Consider the following 21,128-nt stretch of genomic DNA (forward strand, 5'->3'; position numbering starts at 1 on the left):
TGAAATACTAATAAGTTTATATTTGTTAACATTGTTCCTCATTTTAATTACTGTATTGTTTTTAAGTGTTTTTTACAATACAAATAAGGTATGTGCAACGTGCATAGGAATTCATTCATATTTTTTTTTCAAATTATAATCCAGCCCTCCAACAGTTTGAGGGACTGTGACCTGGCCCTCTGTTTAAAAAGTTTGTGGACCCCTGATCTACAGGGACACTCGCTGGAACACCTCAGCAAGCGAGAGTCCAAAAGTGGCAGGCTCAAACCCAGAACCTCAACCAATGGCTGATACCAAATGAGAGACTCCCCCCTGGGCACACAGAGGACTGGGCAACTTGGAAGGCGCTGCACCACAAGATGCAGAGCCAACCTCAAGAAATGGGGCTACAAAGTGGAATCCTCAACATGCGAGTGCAGAGAGGAGCAAACCACTGACCACCTGCTGCAATGCACCCTGAGCCCTGCCACATGCACCAGGGAGGACCTTCTTGCAGCAACACCAGAAGCACTCCAAGTGGCCAGATACTGGTCTAAGGACATTTAATCAACTACCAAACTCACACATTTTGTATTCTCTCTGTTTGTTTGTTTGTTTGCTTTGTTCTATTAGAAATGTAATATAATTGACTGGCTGCCCTGACACGAGAAATAAAAAATAAATAAGCATATTGTATTGTATTGTATTGTATTGTAATGTGTGTGTGTGTGTGTGTGTGTGTGTATAATATCCTGCATAGAGGATGCCTCCAGGCAACAGAGGCCAGGTTGCCTCTATGCAGCATAATATATATATAGATATAGATATATAGATCTATATAGATATGGATATAGATATTATATTATATTATATTATATTATATTATATTATATTATATTATATTATGCTGCATAGGGGTTGCCTCCCAATCAGAGGATGCCTCCGGGCAACAGAGGCCAGGCTGCCTCTATGCAGCATATTATATATATATATACGCTGCATAGAGGTTGCCTCCCAAACAGAGGATGCCTCCAAGCAACAGAGGCCAGGCCTTTGAGGATGCTTGCCATAGATGCAGGTGAAACGTCAGACGAAAATGCCTTTAGAACATGGCCATATAGCCCAAAAAACCCCCACAACAACCCTATTATATTGTATTGTATTGTATTGTATTGTGTGTGTGTGTGTGTGTGTGTATGTATATGTGTGTGTGTATGTATATATATATATATATTTCTGCATAGAGCAGTGTTTCTCAACCTTCCTAACGCCGCAACCCCTTAATACAGTTCCTCATGTTGTGATGACCCCCAACCCTAAAATTATTTTCATTGCTACTTCATAACTGGAATTTTGCTACTGTTATGAATCGTCATGTAAATATCTGATAGGATGGATGTATTTTCATTCTCTGGGCCTTGGGAGTTGTAGTTGCTGGGATTTATAGTTTATAGTTCACCTACAATCAAAGAACATTCTGAACTCCACCAGAGATGGAATTGACCCAAACCTGGCACACAGAACGCCCATGACCAGCAAAAAATAATGAAAGGGTTCGGTGAGCTTTGGCCTTGAGTTTGGGAGTTGTAGTTCACCTATCTCCAAAAGCACTGTAGACTCAAACAATGGTAGATCTGGACTAAACCTGGCACGAATACTCAATATTCCCAAATGTGAACACTGTTGGAAGTTTGGGGAAAATAGATCCTGACAGATGGGATATATAGTTCACCTACAATCAGAGAGCATCCTGAACCCCACCAACGATAGAATTGGGCCAGACTTCCCACACAGAACTCCCATGACCAGCAGGATATACTGTCTGTCCTGATGGTCTTTGGCGACCCCTCCAACACCCCATTGCGACCCGCCCAGGGGTCCCGACCCCCAGGTTGAGAAACACTGGCATAGAGGATGCCTCCCAAACAGGGGATGCCTCCAGGCAACAGAGGCCAGACTGCCTCGATGCAGCATATATATTATATTAATTATATAGTATAATATTATATTGTGTGTGTGTGTGTGTAATGCTGCATAGAGGCAGCCTGGCCTCTGTTGCCTGGAAGCATCCTCTGTTTGGGAGATGTGCCATTCAGAAACAGGAGAACTCCAGACATCAAGCAATCAAGTTACGAAGTAGCAACAAAAATAATTTTGTGGTTGGGGGTCACCGCAACATGAGGCACTGTATTAAGGGGTCACGGCATTAGGAAGGTTGAGAAACACTGAAGTAGAGGGACGGTATTATTTTGCTATGTTTGCTCATCGTAGTGTAAAGAAGACAATTCACCAGATATATTGTTTGTTGTATATTGGTGAGAACAATTCCTCTGTTTTGCTTTGTGTTTTTGACCTACAGTGATTAGAACGATATTTTTGTTTCTACTTAAAGCAACAGACTCATGTGTACATCTACATGAAGCCACTGGGAGAGATCATCCAGAGTTTCGGGGTGCGGTGTCATCTGTACACGGATGATGTCCAACTCTGTCACTCCATCCCACTTGCTACTAAGGAGACTGTCCAGGTCCTGAACCGGTGCTTGGCCGCTGTGACGATCTGGATGACGACTAACAAATTGAAACTGAATCCAGACAAGACAGAGGTCCTCCTGGTCAGTCGTAAGATCGAACAGGGCATAGGGTTACAACCTGAAAACACAGGTTCGCAGTCTGGGTGTGATCTTGGACTCATCGCTGAGCCTGGAGCCCCAAGTTTCAGTGGTGACCAGGGGAGCATTCACACAGTTAAAGCTTGTGCACCAGCTGTGCCTGTACCTTGGGAAGTCTGACATGGCCACGGTAGTCCACACTCTTGTTACATCCCGTATAGAGTACTGCAACGCTCTCTACGTGTGGTTGCCTTTGAAGACTGTCCACAAGCTTCAACTGGTCCAACGGATAGCAGCCAAATTGCTGACTGGAGCGGCTCTCAGGGAGCATACAACTCCCTTGTTGCACCAGCTCCATTGGCTGCCAGTTTGCTACCGGTCACAATTCAAAGTGCTGGCTTTAGCCTATAAAGCCCTAAACGGTTCTGGCCCAACTTATCTGTCCGAATGGATCTCCCCTTATGAACCTGTGAGGACTTTAAGATCATCTGGAGAGCATTTTGCTCTCGGTCCCGCCATCATCACAAGTACGGTTGGCGGGAACGAGAGACAGGGCCTTCTCAGTGGTGGCCCCTCGGCTATAGAATGCCCTTCCTAGGCAGATTAGATCAGCTTCTTCGCTCCTATCATTCCGAAAGCATCTTAAGACATGGCATTTTGAGCGGGCATTTGAAAATACGGAGTAACAGATATAATAACGGAATAACTATATGGCAGAACTGGACATTGTTTTAAGGAATATCGATTGAAGTATGTTTTATTATAATTGTGCTGGTACAGCTGTACCAGAAGTCTAAGTTTCCTTTCTATGCCATGCATTTTGTTTTGGCCATGCATTTTACAGTTGGGTGATTCCTTCCAGGCTGCAGCCATAGGGCCAGCCACCTGCCTATCATTGTTAAGTTCTTTAGTTCCACCCCTTTCCCCAGGGTTCTGGGAGGGAAAAGAAAGTTTTTAGTTCAGTCTTACAGTTTAGAAGCTCAGTTATAGGACGTGAGAGCTTTTCCCACCTGTAGAGAAGCTCTGTTTCTTACAAAGCTCCAGAGGGAAATAGTCCCAAAGCTTCTGGGTAAGACAGTTCTCTGGCTGGGGAACTTACAGCCTCACAGCTCTACAAGCCTCTGGGGAAGACAGCCCTAAAGCTTCTGAAGAAAACAGTTTCACAGATCCAAAGATCTCCAGCTGGAAAATCCCTAAAGTTTTGGCTGGTAAGGTTTACTCGGGTACCCAAAAGGCAAATTGGAACCCGGAGTAAGGCCCCACGCCAGCCAGCCTTAAGACAGATTGCCCAAGGAGGGGTCGGAGGTTTTTCCTTGTAAAAGAAAGAAATAGTTCACGAAGCAAGCTGCCTGTCCTTTGTGTAGCCTGTTGTTGACCTTTGCAACCCGAAAGACAGTTGCATCTGTCAAGTAGGAAAATTAAATACCACCTTAAAGTGTGGGGAGGCTAAATTAAATAATTTATGAGGCCATAAAAAAAGACTCCAGTAAGCACTCCAGCAAAAAGCATGCGGGGAATGCGGAAGTACTTCATCAGTGTCACAGATGGACAATGAAAGCGACAGCTCCCCTGGCAACCAGAAAAAGTTAAATAGCCCTTGTCTATGTCTGTATATGTTGTATGTCAAAATTGGCATTGAATGTTTGCCATATACATGTACACTATAATCCACCCTGAGTCCCCTGCGGGGTGGGAAGGGTGGAATATAAAAGCTGTAAATAAATTTGTGGGCAAATTAAGAAGAACTTGTGTGTTTTGTTGAAGATCTAAGCAATAATAAAGAACTTTGTTAAACTTTCCAAGTTTCTAAAGACTTTGTTTAGGAAAATCCATAGGGCCACTCAGCCGAGGCACCCCGGCGTCCCGCTGGGCAAAAAGAGCACGTCCTGTTTTAAAAGACAATTGCTATAGGCCCAGCGTGTGTCAGCACAATAATGTTTGATTTTATTGTTGCTAATGTTTTTATATTGTATATTGTAATTGTGTCCTTGCTGGCATTGAGCTCTTGCTTTGTAAACCGCCTCGAGTCACCGGAAGGCTGAGAGGGGCGGTATAGAAATGTACTAAATAAATAAATATTTTTTTGAGTTTTTATCACACTGAGAACTAAAAGGGTCTGAGACATTCTGTGAGATACTAACACTACACCAAATTGGGAGGGATAGCCAATAGTCCAGAGGACAGGAGCAGAATTCAAAACGATCTTGACAGATTAGAGAGATGGGCCAAAACTAACAAAATGAAGTTCAACAGTGACAAATGCAAGATACTCCACTTTGGCAGAAAAAATGAAATGCAAAGATACAGAATGGGGGACGCCTGGCTCGAGAGCAGTACGTGTGAAAAAGATCTTGGAGTCCTCGTGGACAACAAGTTAAACATGAGCCAGGAATGTGATGTGGCGGCAAAAAAAGCCAATGGGATTTTGGCCTGCATCAATAGGAGCATAGTGTCTAGATCTAAGGAAGTAATGCTACCCCTCTATTCTGCTTTGGTTAGACCACATCTGGAATATTGTGTCCAATTCTGGGCACCACAATTCAAGAGAGATATTGACAAGCTGGAATGTGTCCAGAGGAGGGCGACTAAAATGATCAAGGGTCTGGAGAACAAGCCCTATGAGGAGCGGCTTAGGGAACTGGGCATGTTTAGCCTGAAGAAGAGAAGGCTGAGAGGAGATATGATAGCCATGTATAAATATGTGAGAGGAAGCCACAGGGAGGAGGGAGCAAGCTTGTTTTCTGCTTCCTTGGAGACTAGGACGCGGAACAATGGCTTCAAACTACAAGAGAGGAGATTCCATCTGAATATTAGGAAGAACTTCCTGACTGTGAGAGCCGTTCAGCAGTGGAACTCTCTGCCCCGGAGTGTGGTGGAGGCTCCTTCTTTGGAAGCTTTTAAGCAGAGGCTGGATGGCCATTTGTCAGGGGTGATTTGAATGCAATATTCCTGCTTCTTGGCAGGGGGTTGGACTGGATGGCCCATGAGGTCTCTTCCAACTCTTTGATTCTATGATTCTATGATTCTACTCTGACATTCCTAATATCTAGGCGGTTGCAAATAGAGAGACCTGATGAAGCAGGAGGGAAAAAGGAAAACAAGATGCATCACAGACTGTACAAAAAACTACCCTTTAATACTGTGAAAATTGCCCTATGCATTTAAAATATAACATTTGGGCAGCACCAGGAAGACTTCAGCTAGTGATTCCTATATCACAATATCAGCAAGATGCTAGAAATAGAAACGAAGTGTGAAATACCTCCCCGTTCTCGTGAGAGTCAAGAAGCAAAGCAGGGACGCAGAACTAAAATGCAGTGGGTCTCAGCAGCGAAGTTTGGGGATGGAAAAGGTGTGCAGAAGGAGGGGAAGTCAGCTCACCAAAGTGGAGAAAAACAAGAAAACAACATAAACAAGTGATTATCAGCCCGAGATGGGATTAGGAGTCTTGTCATTTAGTAAATATAGACAATCTTCCCGAGACCTTTGAAGTTCTGCATCCGAAATTCAAGTGCAAACAGACACACACACACTGAATTATTTGGATTTATGTAGATGTTGAATTTTTATTCAACAGTTGATTTAAAAGTAAAGGTTTTCCCCTGACATTGTCCAGTTGTGCCTGACTCTGGGGATTGGTGCCCATCTCCATTTCTAAGCCGAAGAGCCGGCATTGTCCATAGACGCCTCCAAGGTCATGTGGCCGGCATGAATGCATGGGGTGTCATTGCTTTCCCGCTGGAGCAGTACCCACAGATCTACTCACATTTGCATGTTTTTGAACTGCTAGGTTGGCAGAAGCTGGGGCTTACAGCAGAAGCTCACCCCACTCCTCAAATTCAAATCACCGACCTTTCAATGAGCACGTTCAGCAGCTCAGCTTTATTGCTTACCCGTCTCACAGTATATTCCAGGCCTGAGCAAACCTCAACACTTCAGTTGTTTTGGACTTCAACCGGCTGTTAGGAATTGTGGGAATTGGAGTCCAAAACACCTGGAGGGAATGCTCAAGTTAGCCATGGGGCTGTTAGAAATTGTAGGAATTGGGAGTCCAAAACACCTAGAGGGCTGTAGTTCATCCATGCACCATATGGTTGCCTCCAAAGGGCCGTTGAATCCATGCACTGAAAATATGTGGATACCGAGGGCCAATAATATTTTTTGCAAAGTGGTTAGTGCTCTTTATTTTTTACCCAGTTTGGGCCCCTAGATATTACTGAATGATATCTCTAATCACTTTTCATTATCCGTTATGTGAACTGCGGATATGAAGGCATGATCATCAAGTTTGCAGACGACACCAAATTGGGAGGGATAGCCAATAGTCCAGAGGACAGGAGCAGAATTCAAAACGATCTTGACAGATTAGAGAGATGATTGGCCAAAACTAACAAAATGAAGTTCAACAGTGACAAATGCAAGATACTCCACTTTGGCAGGAAAAACGAAATGCAAAGATACAGAATGGGGGACAATGCCTGGCTCGAGAGCAATACGTGTGAAAAAGATCTTGGAGTCCTCGTGGACAACAAGTTAAACATGAGCCAACAATGTGATGTGGCGGCAAAAAAAGCCAATGGGATTTTGGCCTGCATCAATAGGAGCCTAGTGTCTAGATGCAGGGAAGTCATGCTCCCCATGCTCTATTCCGCTTTGGTTAGACCACACCTGGAATATTGTGTCCAATTCTGGGCACCACAATTCAAGAGAGATGTTGACAAGCTGGAATGTGTCCAGAGGAGGGTGACTCAAATGATCAAGAGTCTGGAGAACAAACCCTATGAGGAGCGGCTTAAGGAGCTGGGCATGTTTAGCCTGAAGAAGAGAAGGCTGAGAGGAGATATGATAGCCATGTATAAATATGTGACAGGAAGCCACAGGGAGGAGGAGGGAGCAAGCTTGTTTTCTGCTTCCCTGGAGACTAGGACGCAATGGAACAATGGCTTCAAACTACAAGAGAGGAGATTCCATCTGAACATGAGGAAGAACTTCCTGACTGTGAGAGCCGTTCAGCAGTGGAACTCTCTGCCCAGAGTGTGGTGGAGGCTCCTTCTTTGGAAGCTTTTAAACAGAGGCTGGATGGCCATCTGTCAGGGGCGATTTGAATGCAATATTCCTGCTTTTTGGCAGAATGGGGTTGGACTGGATGACCCAGGAGGTCTCTTCCAACTCTTTGATTCTATGATCCTGTCCACGAGCCTTGTATTTCAATCCAAACCCAACTCTCTCAAATAAACAAAACAAACCGCAGCTCCCCAGATGTTTTTGTACTACAACTCCCATCAGTTCTAGTCATGATGGACCACGATGGCACCTTTGTGCTGCTGAATCATTGACCTGAAGGTTGGCAGTTCAAATCCACTGGACACTGTGAGTCCCCACTGTTAGCCCTAGCTCCTGCCAACCTAGCAGATCAACATGCAAATGTGAGTAGAGCAATAGGTACCGCCTCGGTGGGAAAAGGCAAAAAGATGCAAGCAGTCATGCTAGCCACATGACCAGGAGGTGTCTAAAGACAACGCAGACTCTTCAGCTTGGAAATGGAGAAAGAGCACCTCCCCGAGAGCTGGAGAGAAGCACCACCTCCAGATCCGGAAATGAAAGGAGAAGCCTTTGCCTTTGTCTGTGTATTTGTGTCTCATCGTATGTCATTGTAACAAAGCATTGAATGTTTGGAGGGAGGGCCATGTAAAATAACATGGTGGGACTCAGCCCATGGATCTGAAATGTGGTCTACACCAATAATGGTCCGTGCCAAGTTTCCAGGAACAAAAGAAGAAGTTATAGCCTACGGACACAAATATGGAAACAATTCTCGGTACACTGGCGGAAAAAATATCAGTTTCCCAGGTGTGATACCTTGAGGTGCATTAGTCTATATTGTTGGTATAAAAGGATGTTTACAAATTTCATTTGAATTTTCTAAGCAACAGAGAAGTCGTCTCCGGTTGCTTCTGGGTTGAGAGAATCGGCTCTTACTGCCTATTACTGCCTATTACAGTGCTCTTACTGCCTATTACAGGGAAAACCATCTGATCCCTAATCCATCTAAAACACAGACATGCGCCTTTCACCTTAAGAACAGACAAGCATCCCGAGCTCTGAGGATTACCTGGGAAGGAATCCCACTGGAGCATTGCAGCGCACCCAAATACCTGGGAGTCACTTTGGACCGTGCTCTGACCTACAAGAAGCACTGCCTGAACATCAAACAAAAAGTGGGCGCTAGAAACAACATCATACGAAAGCTGACTGGCACAACCTGGGGATCACAACCAGACACAGTGAAGACATCTGCCCTTGCGCTATGCTACTCTGCTGCTGAGTACGCATGCCCAGTGTGGAACACATCTCATCACACTAAAACAGTGGATGTGGCTCTTAATGAGACATGCCGCATTATCACGGGGTGTCTGCGCCCCACACCACTGGAGAAATTACACTGCTTAGCCGGTATTGCACCACCTGACATCCGCCGGGAAGTAGCAGCCAATAGTGAAAGGACCAAGGCAGAGACATCTCCAGCTCATCCCCTGTTTGGGTATCAGCCAGCACGTCAACGACTTAAATCAAGACATAGCTTTCTTAGAACTACAGAGACACTCGCTGGAACACCCCAGCAAGCGAGAGTCCAAAAGTGGCAGGCCCAAACCCAGCACCTCAATTCATGGGTGATACCAGATGAGAGACTCCCCCCTGGGCACTCAGAAGACTGGGCGACTTGGAAGGCGCTGAACAGATTGCGCTCTGGCACCACGAGATGCAGAGCCAATCTTAAGAAATGGGGCTACAGGGTGGAATCCTCGGCATGCGAGTGCGGAGAAGAACAAACCACTGACCACCTGCTGCAATGCACCCTGAGCCCTGCCACATGCACGATGGAGGACCTTCTTGCGGCAACCCCAGAGGCACTCCAAGTGGCCAGATACTGGTCAAAGGACATTTAACCAAATACCAAATTTACAAAATCTGTGTGGTTTTTTTTTCTTTTTTTTTCTTTTTCATTTTAATCTCTGTGTTTGTTTTGCTCTGTTAGAATTGTAAAACAATGGTTGCTGATGACACGATAAATAAATAAATAAAAGCAACAGAGAAAGTATAAAAACCAATAAAGAAATACTGAAGAGCACAGCCACATCGCACGAGCCTGTGATTCATTCTGCACTGAGCACAACTTATGTTCTTCAGAAAAGCATATCATTTGCATGACTTCTCCTCTACGTGAAATATTACAGTGTCTGTGTTGTTGAAGGCTTTCATGGCCGGAATCACAAGATTGCTGTGAGTTTTCTGGGTTGTGTGGCCATGTTTCAGCAGCATTTCCTCCTGATGTTTTGGCTGCATCTGTGGCAGGCATCCTCACAGGTTGGTTGGAAATGAGGCAAGTGGAGTGTATATTAGGCATGTGCAATCCATGCTTCTAAATGGTTCTAAAGTACTTACAAAATTAAAATTCTGGTGGTGAAAACTAGGGGGTGCTGGTGCTTTGCTTCTACAGTGTTGCTAAAGTTCTGGTGGTGAAAATTTCGGAACTCTAACACAACTTTCAAAATTTCATTATTATTTCATTATTGACGATTTTTATGACAGAACCAATTAGGAACTGCCATTTATAATGAAATTTTGAAAGTTTTGTTAGAGTTCTGAAATTTTCATCACCAGAACTTTGGCAACACTGTAGAAGCAAAATACCAGTACCCCCTAGTTTTCACCACCAGAATTTTAATTTTGTAAGTACTTTAGAACCATTTAGAAGCACGGATTGCACATGCCTAATATACATGCCACTTGCCTCATTTGGGAGTTGCAGTTGCTCAGTTATAGCTCCCCTGCCATTAAAGAGCAAGCAGTGAGAGCCAGGCGAGGGAGGCTTCGCGCAAAGCCAAGCCTTGAGCAGAGCCTCATAGAATCATAGAATCAAAGAGTTGGAAGAGACCTCATGGGCCATCCAGTCCAACCCCCTGCCAAGAAGCAGGAATATTGCATTCAAATCACCCCTGACAGATGGCCATCCAGCCTCTGCTTAAAAGCTTCCAAAGAAGGAGCCTCTACCACACTCTGGGGCAGAGAGTTCCACTGCTGAACGGCTCTCACAGTCAGGAAGTTCTTCCTAATGTTCAGATGGAATCTCCTCTCTTGTAGTTTGAAGCCATTGTTCCGCGTCCTAGTCTCCAAGGAAGCAGAAAACAAGCTTGCTCCCTCCTCCCTGTGGCTTCCTCTCACATATTTATACATGGCTATCATATCTCCTCTCAGCCTTCTCTTCTTCAGGCTAAACATGCCCAGTTCCCCAAGCCGCTCCTCATAGGGCTTGTTCTCCAGACCCTTGATCATTTTAGTCGCCTCCCTCACCTGTGTTGTGACCTTGCCAGCCGGCAAGCAGCAGGCGAGGGGGGTAGCCATTTTGATTAGGCGAAGGGGGAAAGGAGCCCTCGCGATCCCTCCAAAATGGCCAAACGACCCCCTTGGGTGTCGCGACCCCCATGTTGAGAACCGCTGCTCTAAGCAAATACCCTCGATTGATTTTGCAGCTGCAAGGCTATACAATGCTAATCAAGCTTGCTAATTGCAAGATTCACACTTGCTTTAGACAAGAACATTATTCCATAGGTATATACACACACACACACACACACACACTCCACTTGCCTCATTTCCAACAGACCTCTGAACAAACCTTTTAGGATGCAGGCCACAGATAAAGGTGGAACGTCAGGAGAGAATGCTACTGGAACATGGCCATACATCCCAAAAAAATCACAACAACCCATTAGTGTCTATTCAAGCTTTAATCTCTGACTGAAGCTGATCTAATACTGAAGGCATTTCTGTGGCTGGCCGTAATGTGTGAGTCATCTGGTGCCGCCTGAGGACGGACTTGTGCGTGTAGCTCTTTCCACACTCCAGGCATATGTACGGCCTCTCCCCGGTGTGGTTCATTTGGTGTGTGGTGAGGTTCCGCTTCTCGATGAAGCCTTTCCCGCACTGCAGGCACTCGTAGGGCTTCTCCTCGGTGTGAACCAGCTGGTGCCTGTTGAGCTGCGAAGACCAGTAGAAGCGCTTGCCGCACTTCGGGCACTTGAAGGGCTTGTCTCCGGTGTGGAGCTTTTTGTGCTCCGTGAGGTACCTCTTCTGATTGAAGCACTTCCCGCACTCCAGGCAGGGGTACGGCTTCTCTCCCGTGTGGATGAACTGGTGCCTCTTCAAGTGGGGCCCCCAGCGGAAGCTTTTCCCACACTCCTGGCACTGGTAGGGCTTCTCCAGCGTGTGGATCACGTAATGTTTTTTGAAAGCGGACTTGTAACGGAAGGAAACCCCACACTCCAAGCAATGATATGGATTCTCTCCTGCGTGGTCTATTTGGTGGGCAACCACGATGGTCTTCCCAGTCAAGTCCCCTCTTCCAATCTCCTGACACAGGTATGAGTTTTCCCCTGAAGGCATTCCCAGGTGGTTCCACCTGAAGCTCTCCTTCCACTGTGGACACGGATGGGAGTACTCCTCCGAGTCATTTGAAACCTCAACGTTCAGGTTGGAAGCCCAATGGAAGCCGTTCTGATAAATGACACACTTCCTGCTCTCTTCGCCTTTGTCTGTTTCCTCATGGATTGATGTTTCCCAGGTGTCAGCACTGGGAGAAGCAACCAGTTGATTGTTCTTCTCTTTTGCTTCTCTTCTTTCATTCCACTCCTCCTCTTCCTCCTCTGTGTATCTCTCTCTTTCCGACGGCACTCTGTATGACACCTCTCCGTTCTTGCTCTTCCATCTACCAACACCTAGAAGGAAGAGAGAAAAGTGGTAAGCGGGCTTCATAGGTCAACAGCAAGCTAGACTATTAATGGTCGAGAGCTAACTCCAACCTGCGCTGACTTCGAACTCATGACCTCTCGGTCAGTAGTGGTTTAATGCAGCTGGCTAAACTAGCTGTGCCACAGCTCGGTCCACAATATGCATGACCTGAACAGATTGGAGCACTGGACCAATAGGAATGGAAGAGGGATCAATGTCAAGTGATATATGTTGAAGTTGTTTGCAATTTATAATGTAGATTTCAAAGTATGTATGTATGTTTAGAATGCAGTAGCTATGTGCCGAGTGTAATGTATTCCTGTGTGGAAAGAGTTAACTGAACCATAGAGGAAACGGCATCCCTAGAGAGGTCATAAATCAATGTATAGAACAAATGGACGCAGCTTCATGTGTCGTATGCCATATGTCACTCTGGAATGCAAGAGGTGTGGACTAGTACTGATAACAGTTTGTGAGTTCGCAATGTTATGATTGGACGGTAAAGAAGCAAGTTTACGATGTGCTGAGTGCTAAGTAGCTTCTAATGTATATAGCTGTAAAATAAAGTAGTTTATAGCCTAAGGTGACTGTGATTTATCTTTCCCTGCCTTGCTATGCTGCCGATGCCACTGACAATATATTTAGGCCAGACACATTTGATGTTTAGAATGCATTAGCTATGTGCCGAGTGTAATGTATTCCTGTGTGGAAAGAGTTAACTGAACCATGGAGGAAATTGCATTCCTAGAGAAGTCATAAATCAAGTGTATATGTCATATGTTCCGTAGTTGATGGTGGTTGGTGGTGGTAGACTTGGCAGTTGGTGATGGAAGGGTTAATGTAAGTCTTGGTTCTAAAGAGCTGAGTAATTTGTAAGAAGCAGTTTACAGGTAAAAGCAATTAGGGGTGGAGGTGTGCAGGAGATGGGTTGCAGCTGGGTGTTACTGGATTTAAGGAGCTAACTTTGGGACTCATCTTTGGGAGAAAAGTATCTGTTGTATTTTGGTGGTGGATGTTGCTGGTTTTTCCCCCAGGTCTGTTGGATTTTTCGGTGTCCTGACCTGTCTCCTGTAATCTTGGACTCCTGGAACCTTGAACCTTTGGACTGGTTTGACTACGGTATAGACTCTTGATCCCTGGACTTTGTTTATTGAACTCTCGGCATTTGACCATAGGACTGGACCCTTTTGACTACGAAGTTATTTTTGCTATCAGTTTTTGTTTTTTCTGTAGCTGCATGCTATCTTTGTGTTTTATATTTTGGACTTTATAAACAGCCAGCAAGTAAGTGCTGTTTTAATTAAACTGTTTTTTAAAACTGGGAGTTTGATTCATCTCTACCTAAATAAGGCAAAGCCCTGGCAACGTGACAGTATAGAACAAATGGATGCAGCATCGTGCGTCATATGTCATATGTCGCTCTGGAATGCAAGAGGTGTGGACTAGTACTGATAACAGTTTATGAATTTGCAAAGTTACGACTGGACAGTAAAGAAGCAAGTTTACGATGTGCTGAGTGTTAAATAGCTTTTTTAATTAAACTGTTTGTTAAAATTGGGAGTTTGATTCATCTCTACCTAAATAAGGCAAAGCCCTGGCAACATGACAGTATAGAACAAATGGAGGCAGTGTCGTGCGTCGTATGTCATAAGTCACTCTGGAATGCAAGAGGTGTGGACTAGTACTGATAACAGTTTGTGAGTTCGCAATGTTTCGATCGGACGGTAAAGAAGCAAGTTTACGATGTGCCGAGTGTTAAGTAGCTTCTAATGTATATAGCTGTAAAATAAAGTAGTTTATAGCCTAAGGTGACTGTGATTGATCTGTCCCTGCCTTGCTGTGCTGCTGATGCCACTGACAATATATTTAGGCCAGACACATTCGATGCACTTAAACTTAAAATGGGCGGCTTCAAGTCTGACAACAATACATGCAAAAAGGATCTAATGTTCTTAGTAGACTGCAAGATCCGTAGTGGGCTCATGGGCAAGACAGGGCCTTGAAGTATACAGCAAGGTTACAAAAAGATATGACAATTACTAGAACCATTTTACCAGTCAAGAGGAAGAATATCCTTACCTAGAGAGGCCACCATCCCATAATTCTTCTCCATGACTTCTGTGTGCAAAGCCCTTTGGTTGAGATCCAGCTGGGCCCACTCCTCCTCACTGAAATGTACAGCCACGTCCTCAAAATCCACCTGAAAGAAGATAGATAGATAACTAATATACTTTATTTATTTTTGGCTCTGTCTCCTAGAGGGTACTTAGAGAAGATTACAGAATACATAAGCGGCAAACACTCAATGCCATTATATGATAAACAACAAAGACACACAGTACCCAGACAGAGGCAAAGGCTTCCCCCTTTGCATCTCTGGCATCTGAGGCTGTGCTTGACTCTGGCCATGGGGAGGGGCTCTTGTTCCATTCTCCATGCCGAGGACTCTTGTCCGTGGACGCCTTCCTGATCAAATTGCCAGCATGTCTGCATGGGTGCCTTTTACCTACTTGCCAAAGCAGTACCTATTGATCTAAGCACATTATTGTTTTTGAACTAGGCAGAAGCTAGGGCTGACAGCGAGAGCTGACCCTGACCCACGGCTTTGAACTGCCAACCTTCCGGTCGGCAAGATTTTCTGCAGCTGGTAGTTTAACCCACTGTTGCAACCTCAGCAGGAGTTCACCTTGCTCTAAGCACTCACCAGGAAGCCAAATATAGTAATAAATAGTTTATTGATAAAACACACAGTAAAAAAAGTAAAAATCCAAATATTTGAAGAAAGAATAAGTCCCAAAAAGCAAAAGATAAATCTCCAAAAACAAAGGTCCAAAAAACAAGGAACAAAACAAGAGCTTGAATCCATGACTTCCCTGGATCTAGACACTAGACTCCTATTGATGCCCGCCAAAATCCCAATGGCATTCCAAAACATCATACCTAGGTCAAAACAGATGGAATGAGGAGGAAACATGCAACAGAGAGCAGGGAATCCCATCACAATCTCAATCTTTTACCTGATCTGTTGGCAGAGAAGAGAAGTCCCATGCATCAAGAAGGAAAGATGGGTGACTGCCTGGTTCTGGCGTCCCTGAGCCATCTCCTGTGATGTGCATGAGGAGGAAAAAGAGAAGACAATTCATTTCGTTGCTTTTCCAAACTTTACTTTTGAACCAAAGATAGATAGCCAGATGCTTCTTGAATACCAAACATAGATGGTGTCTTGGATATACAAGTTCTATCCCACTGAACAAAAAATGATTACTGAAGACAGAGGGACATAAATACAGATCACATTAATGGAGGGAAACTCACAAACAAAGACATCATGAGTCCTTACTCAGTGAGGTGGCTGCTCCACTGCTGGAGTCCATTGGAACTTCCTCGGCTTGAAGGACGTCGCTCTCCTGCTGCTCTTCATGAAGCACCTTCTCCTCTTGGGCCCGACTCAGGAGGAATCCTTCAGCCAAGGCCACCGCCTGGGAGCTGGTCTCTGCCCCACATTCTCTCACCCAATGCTCCATCTCGGCAGGAAGGACGGCCAGGAACTGCTCCAGGATCACCAGGTCCAGCATCTCCGCCTTGGAGTGTCGTTCGGGCTTCAGCCACAGGCGGCAGAGAGAGTGGAGGCGGCTGCAAACCTCTCGGGGCCCTAAGGCCTCCTCATAGCGGAAACGCCGGAAGCGTTGGCCCTGAAGTTCTGTGCAGAAGGCCTCCTCCTTCTCCAGGGCATCCTGGCTCATTCTGCCTGGGAACCCAACACTTCTCCTGCCCCACATTTGGCAGGGCTCTCTTCCCCTTTCAGGACTGGTCTGGTGTGGATCCTCCATCTTCAGTCTAGGATCCAACATCAACAATTTTTAACATTCTTGAGACAAAGGAGTGTGTTGCTATAAAGTCCACATCCAGGTTGTTTACCCTTGGAAGAAAGACATAATAATAACAATCATCATCATCATCATCATCATCATCATCATCATCATCAAGGGTCTGGAGAACAAGCCCTATGAAGAGCGGCTTAAAGAGCTGGGCATGTTTAGCTTGAAGAAGAGAAGGATGAGAGGAGACATGATAGCCATGTATAAATATGTGAGAGGAAGTCACAGGGAGGAGGGAGCAAGCATGTTTTCGGCTGCCCTGGAGACTAGGATGCGGAACAATGGCTTCAAACTACAAGAAAGGAGATTCCACCTGAACATTAGGAAGAACTTCCTGACTGTGAGAGCTGTTCAGCAGTGGAACTCTCTGCCCCGGAGTATGGTGGAGGCTCCTTCTTTGGAGGCTTTTAAACAGAGGCTGGACGGCCATCTGTCAGGGGTGCTTTGAATGCAATATTCCTGCTTCTTGGCAGGGGGTTGGATTGGATGGCCCATGAGGTCTCTTCCAACTTTATGATTCTATGATTCTAATTCACATGACGTGGATTGACTACAAAAAAGCGTTTGACTCACTCCCACACAGTTGAGTCATCAAGTGCCTAGACACCATCGGGATTTGTAAAAATGTTGGCACTTTTATTGAAAATATGTTGAAGCACTGGAAAACTGAACTGTTTGTTGAAAATGAAAACTATGGACTTGTCACCATCAGAAGAGGAATTTTCCAGGGAGACTCATTGTCCCCACTGCTTATCATCATTGCCATGATCGAAACGCCAGGAGAGAATGCCTCTAGACCATGGCCACACAGCCCGAAAAAAACCTTCAACAACCCAGTGATTCCAGCCATGAAAGCCTTCGATAATACATTGCTATGATCCCCCTGTCAACAATCTTACAAAAAACAAACCTCGGCTATCAAACGTCTCAGAGATCTCACAAAATTTCAGATCTGCTGTACATGGATGACCTGAAGCTGTATGGGAAAACCAAAACCGAAATCCAGTCTCTGACTAACACTGTCCGAATCTTTGGCAGGGATATCAACATGGAGTTTGGTTTGGACCAATGTTCAACAGTGGCACTGAAGAAGGGAAAAATCATTGAAAGTGAGGGCATAAATATGCCCAATGGCCAAGCGATCAAGTGTCACCAGCCAGAGGCCTATAAATATCTGGGCATACTACAGCTGGACAACATCAAACATGAACAGACCTAGCAGCACCCTGGAAGTTAAACAGTATCAGAGTCTGCAAAGCCAGACTGCAGCCCCAATCCAAACAGAAAAGTATCTGTTTGGATTAGGAGACCGCCCTTTTTCCAGGGGATGAGATCTCCATTTTGGAATCTCCCCTGCCTCCTTCTGTAAAGAAAGAAAGCCTCAGATGTTCTCTATTCTGCTTTGGTTAGACCACATCTGGAATATTGTGTCCAATTCTGGGCACCACAATTCAAGAGAGATATTGACAAGCTGGAATGTGTCCAGAGGAGGGCGACTAAAATGATCAAGGGTCTGGAGAACAAGCCCTATGAGGAACGGCTTAGGGAACTGGGCATGTTTAGCCTGAAGAAGAGAAGGCTGAGAGGAGATATGATAGCCATGTATAAATATGTGAGAGGAAGCAGGGGGTTGGACTTGGCAGGGGGTTGGACTGGATGGCCCATGAGGTCTCTTCCAACTCTTTGATTCTATGATTCTATGTGCTGTTGGTCAGGCAGGTAGCTCTGAAAAAATCACTGTAACTACGATTGAGTTATTTAGATAGAGAAGCTGATTGAGTTATATAGATAAAGAAGCTAATTGAGATAGATAGAATAGCAATTGAGTAATATTGGGTCCAATTGACTCTTAATTGAGCTATTTAGTATAGAGGACTATTCAGATAGCTATTGAGCTCTTTTTGCTTCTTCTCCAAACTAACCTTGGGCTGGAATAGGGAAGGCCTACGCTTTCTAAAATATAGTGGCTCAGGGTTGGGGTAAAAGGATCTCAAGATTTTTTCTACCATTTGGATGAAGGCAACTCAACGACTAGAGGAAAGAAGGAAAGAAAGATCATCTCTATGGTTTCACCAATTGACTGTAAGTTTGATAAGCTGTGCCAAGTCTGCAAGGACTTTGAGAAATAAATATTCTGTTTTGGTGTTCAAAACTTGTAGTAGCCTCAGTTGCTGGGAATCTCAAGCTTCTAAAGAAAGACCCCCGCGGTCCGCCCAGACAAAGATAAAAGCACATCTTAGTTTTAATTTTATAGGGTCTGGGTGTGACGGCACACATCCAGTGGTTTTGAGTTGTGTTAATCCCACAAACGAACATTACATTTTTATTTATATAGATGACGATGATGATGAGGATGATTACTATTATTATTATTATTATTATTATTATTATTATTTAGGGCTTTATACATCTCTCCAGCATCTTGATTTGTGATTATTATTTTCTTATAGGGCTTCAGAGGACACATCATCATCATCATCATTATTAATTGGGACACACTAATTGTTGTTGTTGTTACTCTTGTCTTGTGGGGCTTCCTAGGTCACCTCTAAGCCCCTAGAATAATAGAATAATAGAATCCTAGAGTTGGAAGAGACCTCATGGGCCATCATCCAGTCCAACCCCATTCTGCCAAGAAGCAGGAATATTGCATTCAAATCACCCCTGACAGATGGCCATCCAGCCTCTGTTTAAAAGCCTCCAAAGAAGGAGCCTCCACCATACTCCGGGGCAGAGAGTTCCACTGCTGAACAGCTCTCACAGTCAGGAAGTTTAAAAGCTTCCATAGAAGTCGCCTCCACCACACTCCGGGGCAGAGAGTTCCACTGCTGAACAGCTCTCACAGTCAGGAAGTTCTTCCTCATGTTCAGGTGGAATCTCCTCTCTTGTAATTTGAAGTCATTGTTCTGCATCCTAGTCTCCAGGGAAGCAGGAAACAAGCTTGCTCCCTCCTCCCTATGACTTCCCCTCAGATATTTATACATGGCCCTCATCATGCCTCCTCTCAGCCTTCTCTTCTTCAGGCTAAACATGCCCAGCTCTTTGAGCCGCTCCTCATAGGGCTTGTTCTCCAGACCCTTGATCATTTGGAGACATTGCAGCTTGTCAATATCTCTCTCCAATTGTGGTGCCCAGAATGGGACACAATATTCCAGGTGTGGTCTCACCTGATTGGGAAGAGGCAGGCTTCTGATGGTGGGACCCTCTGCTGGGTTACTAGAGGTCATTCACCCCCAGAGCCTTGCATGCCTTGCACCCAAATAGGAAGGGATTTTTGCAAGGGGGCAACTCCCCCTAGTTTCCCTTCTCCCTGCTTGGCTGACTCCACTCACCTGGGGAGAGAGGAAGGGAAGCCCCCTCCTCTCCCTTCTTGGAGCTGCTCTGCTTCAGAAGCCCAGGCACTGGCCCCGCCCTCCAGGGAGCCCTCACTCACTCACATGGCAGGAATGCCAATCAACACCCAAGCCCCGCCTCCAGCCCACCACACTTCCGCCTTCTCTAGGCACTCACCACCTCCCTAGTCTCTTTTATCCGGAAGCCCCCCTTTATTACTCATTCCCAGGGACATCAACACTGCAAAATTGCACTATGTTCCTGGGTTAGCAATGTCATTCCCTAATTGGTGCTCTCATAAAAGTATGGGGGAAAGTTTAGTAAACTGCAACAAAAATGTGTTTGCAGGAAAGACTTTGTGCACCACTATAGTTTTCCACTGAATCTCTCATAGAGTCTCAACCAATTGGAGATAGTTTGTGCCACGGTTATACTAGGTTATCAATGTCATTTCCTAATTGGTGCTATCATAAAAGCATAGGAAAAGTTTATTAAACTGTCTTTGCAGGAGGGATGTTGTGCACCATGTTATTGCAACAACAGCAACAACAATTACACTATGTTCCTGGGTTATCAATGTCATTTCTTAATTGGTGCTATCATAAAAGCATAGGAAAAGTTTATTAAACTGTCTTTGCAGGAGGGATGTTGTGCACCATATTATTGCAACAACAACAACAATGTGGAACAATGGCTTCAAACTACAAGAGAGGAGATTCCATCTGAACATGAGGAAGGACTTCCTGACTGTGAGAGCCGTTCAGCAGTGGAACTCTCTGCCCCAGAGTGTGGTGGAGGCTCCTTCTTTGGAGGCTTTTAAAAAGAGGCTGGATGGCCATCTGTCAGGGGTGCTTTGAATCATAGAATCAAAGAGTTGGAAGAGACCTCATGGGCCATCCAGTCCAACCCCATTCTGCCAAGAAGCAGGAATATTGCATTCAAATCACCCCTGACAGATGGCCATCCAACCCTTGTTTAAAAGCTTCCAAAGAAGGAGCCTCCACCACACTCCGGGGCAGAGAGTTCCAGGAATGCAATATTCCTGCTTCTTGGAAGAATGGGGTTGGACTGGATGGCCCATGAGGTCTCTTCCAAATCTTTGATTCTATGATTCTATGAATGTATTGTTGAAGGCTATCATGGCTGGAATCACTGGGTTGTTGTAGGGTTTTTTTGGGTTATATGGCCATGTTCTAGAGGCATTCTCTCCTGACATTTTGCCTGCATCTATGGCAAGCATCCTCAGAAGTTGTGAGGATGCTTGCCATAGATGCAGGCGAAACGTCAGGAGAGAATGCTTCTAGAACATGGCCATATAGCCCGAAAAAACCTACAACAACCCAACAACAACAACAACAACAATAATAATAATAATAAAGTGGATGACAGATCATCACATCCTCAGCTGCATGGCTGTGGCTCACAAATGGGACTTTGAAAAAGGAGACAAAGGAGGGCCTGATTCTGGCAGCCCAAGAACAAGCCATTAGAACCAAGGCCATCAAAGCCAGAATTGAAAAGTCAACAACAGATCCCAA

The 21,128-nt window shown here is 45.0% G+C and overlaps 1 protein-coding gene and 1 long non-coding RNA gene across 2 annotated transcripts in view; both read right to left on the minus strand.

Moving 5' to 3' along the window:
• The window catches only part of LOC132765312 (zinc finger protein 208-like), a 62,398-nt gene extending 42,739 nt beyond the window's left edge, over window positions 1-19,659 (minus strand). The window contains exons 1-5 of the mRNA XM_067463264.1: window positions 19,425-19,659; window positions 15,720-16,298; window positions 15,397-15,482; window positions 14,459-14,579; window positions 11,378-12,366 (exon numbers count right to left, since the gene is read on the minus strand). Coding sequence (XP_067319365.1) covers window positions 11,378-12,366; window positions 14,459-14,579; window positions 15,397-15,482; window positions 15,720-16,230 — 1,707 coding nt within the window. The 5' untranslated portion in view covers window positions 16,231-16,298; window positions 19,425-19,659. The remainder of the gene's footprint in view (window positions 1-11,377; window positions 12,367-14,458; window positions 14,580-15,396; window positions 15,483-15,719; window positions 16,299-19,424) is intronic.
• Window positions 5,703-7,539, minus strand: LOC137096367 (uncharacterized). Its single transcript, XR_010909401.1, has 2 exons — window positions 6,651-7,539; window positions 5,703-6,584 (listed from the first exon to the last, which is right to left on the minus strand). It is a non-coding gene; the product is annotated as an uncharacterized lncRNA (long non-coding RNA).
• Window positions 19,660-21,128: the final 1,469 nt, after the last annotated feature.

The sequence above is a fragment of the Anolis sagrei genome, chromosome 2 (genome assembly GCF_037176765.1).
Source record: "Anolis sagrei isolate rAnoSag1 chromosome 2, rAnoSag1.mat, whole genome shotgun sequence".
In the NCBI taxonomy this organism is placed as follows: Eukaryota; Metazoa; Chordata; class Lepidosauria; order Squamata; family Dactyloidae; genus Anolis; species Anolis sagrei.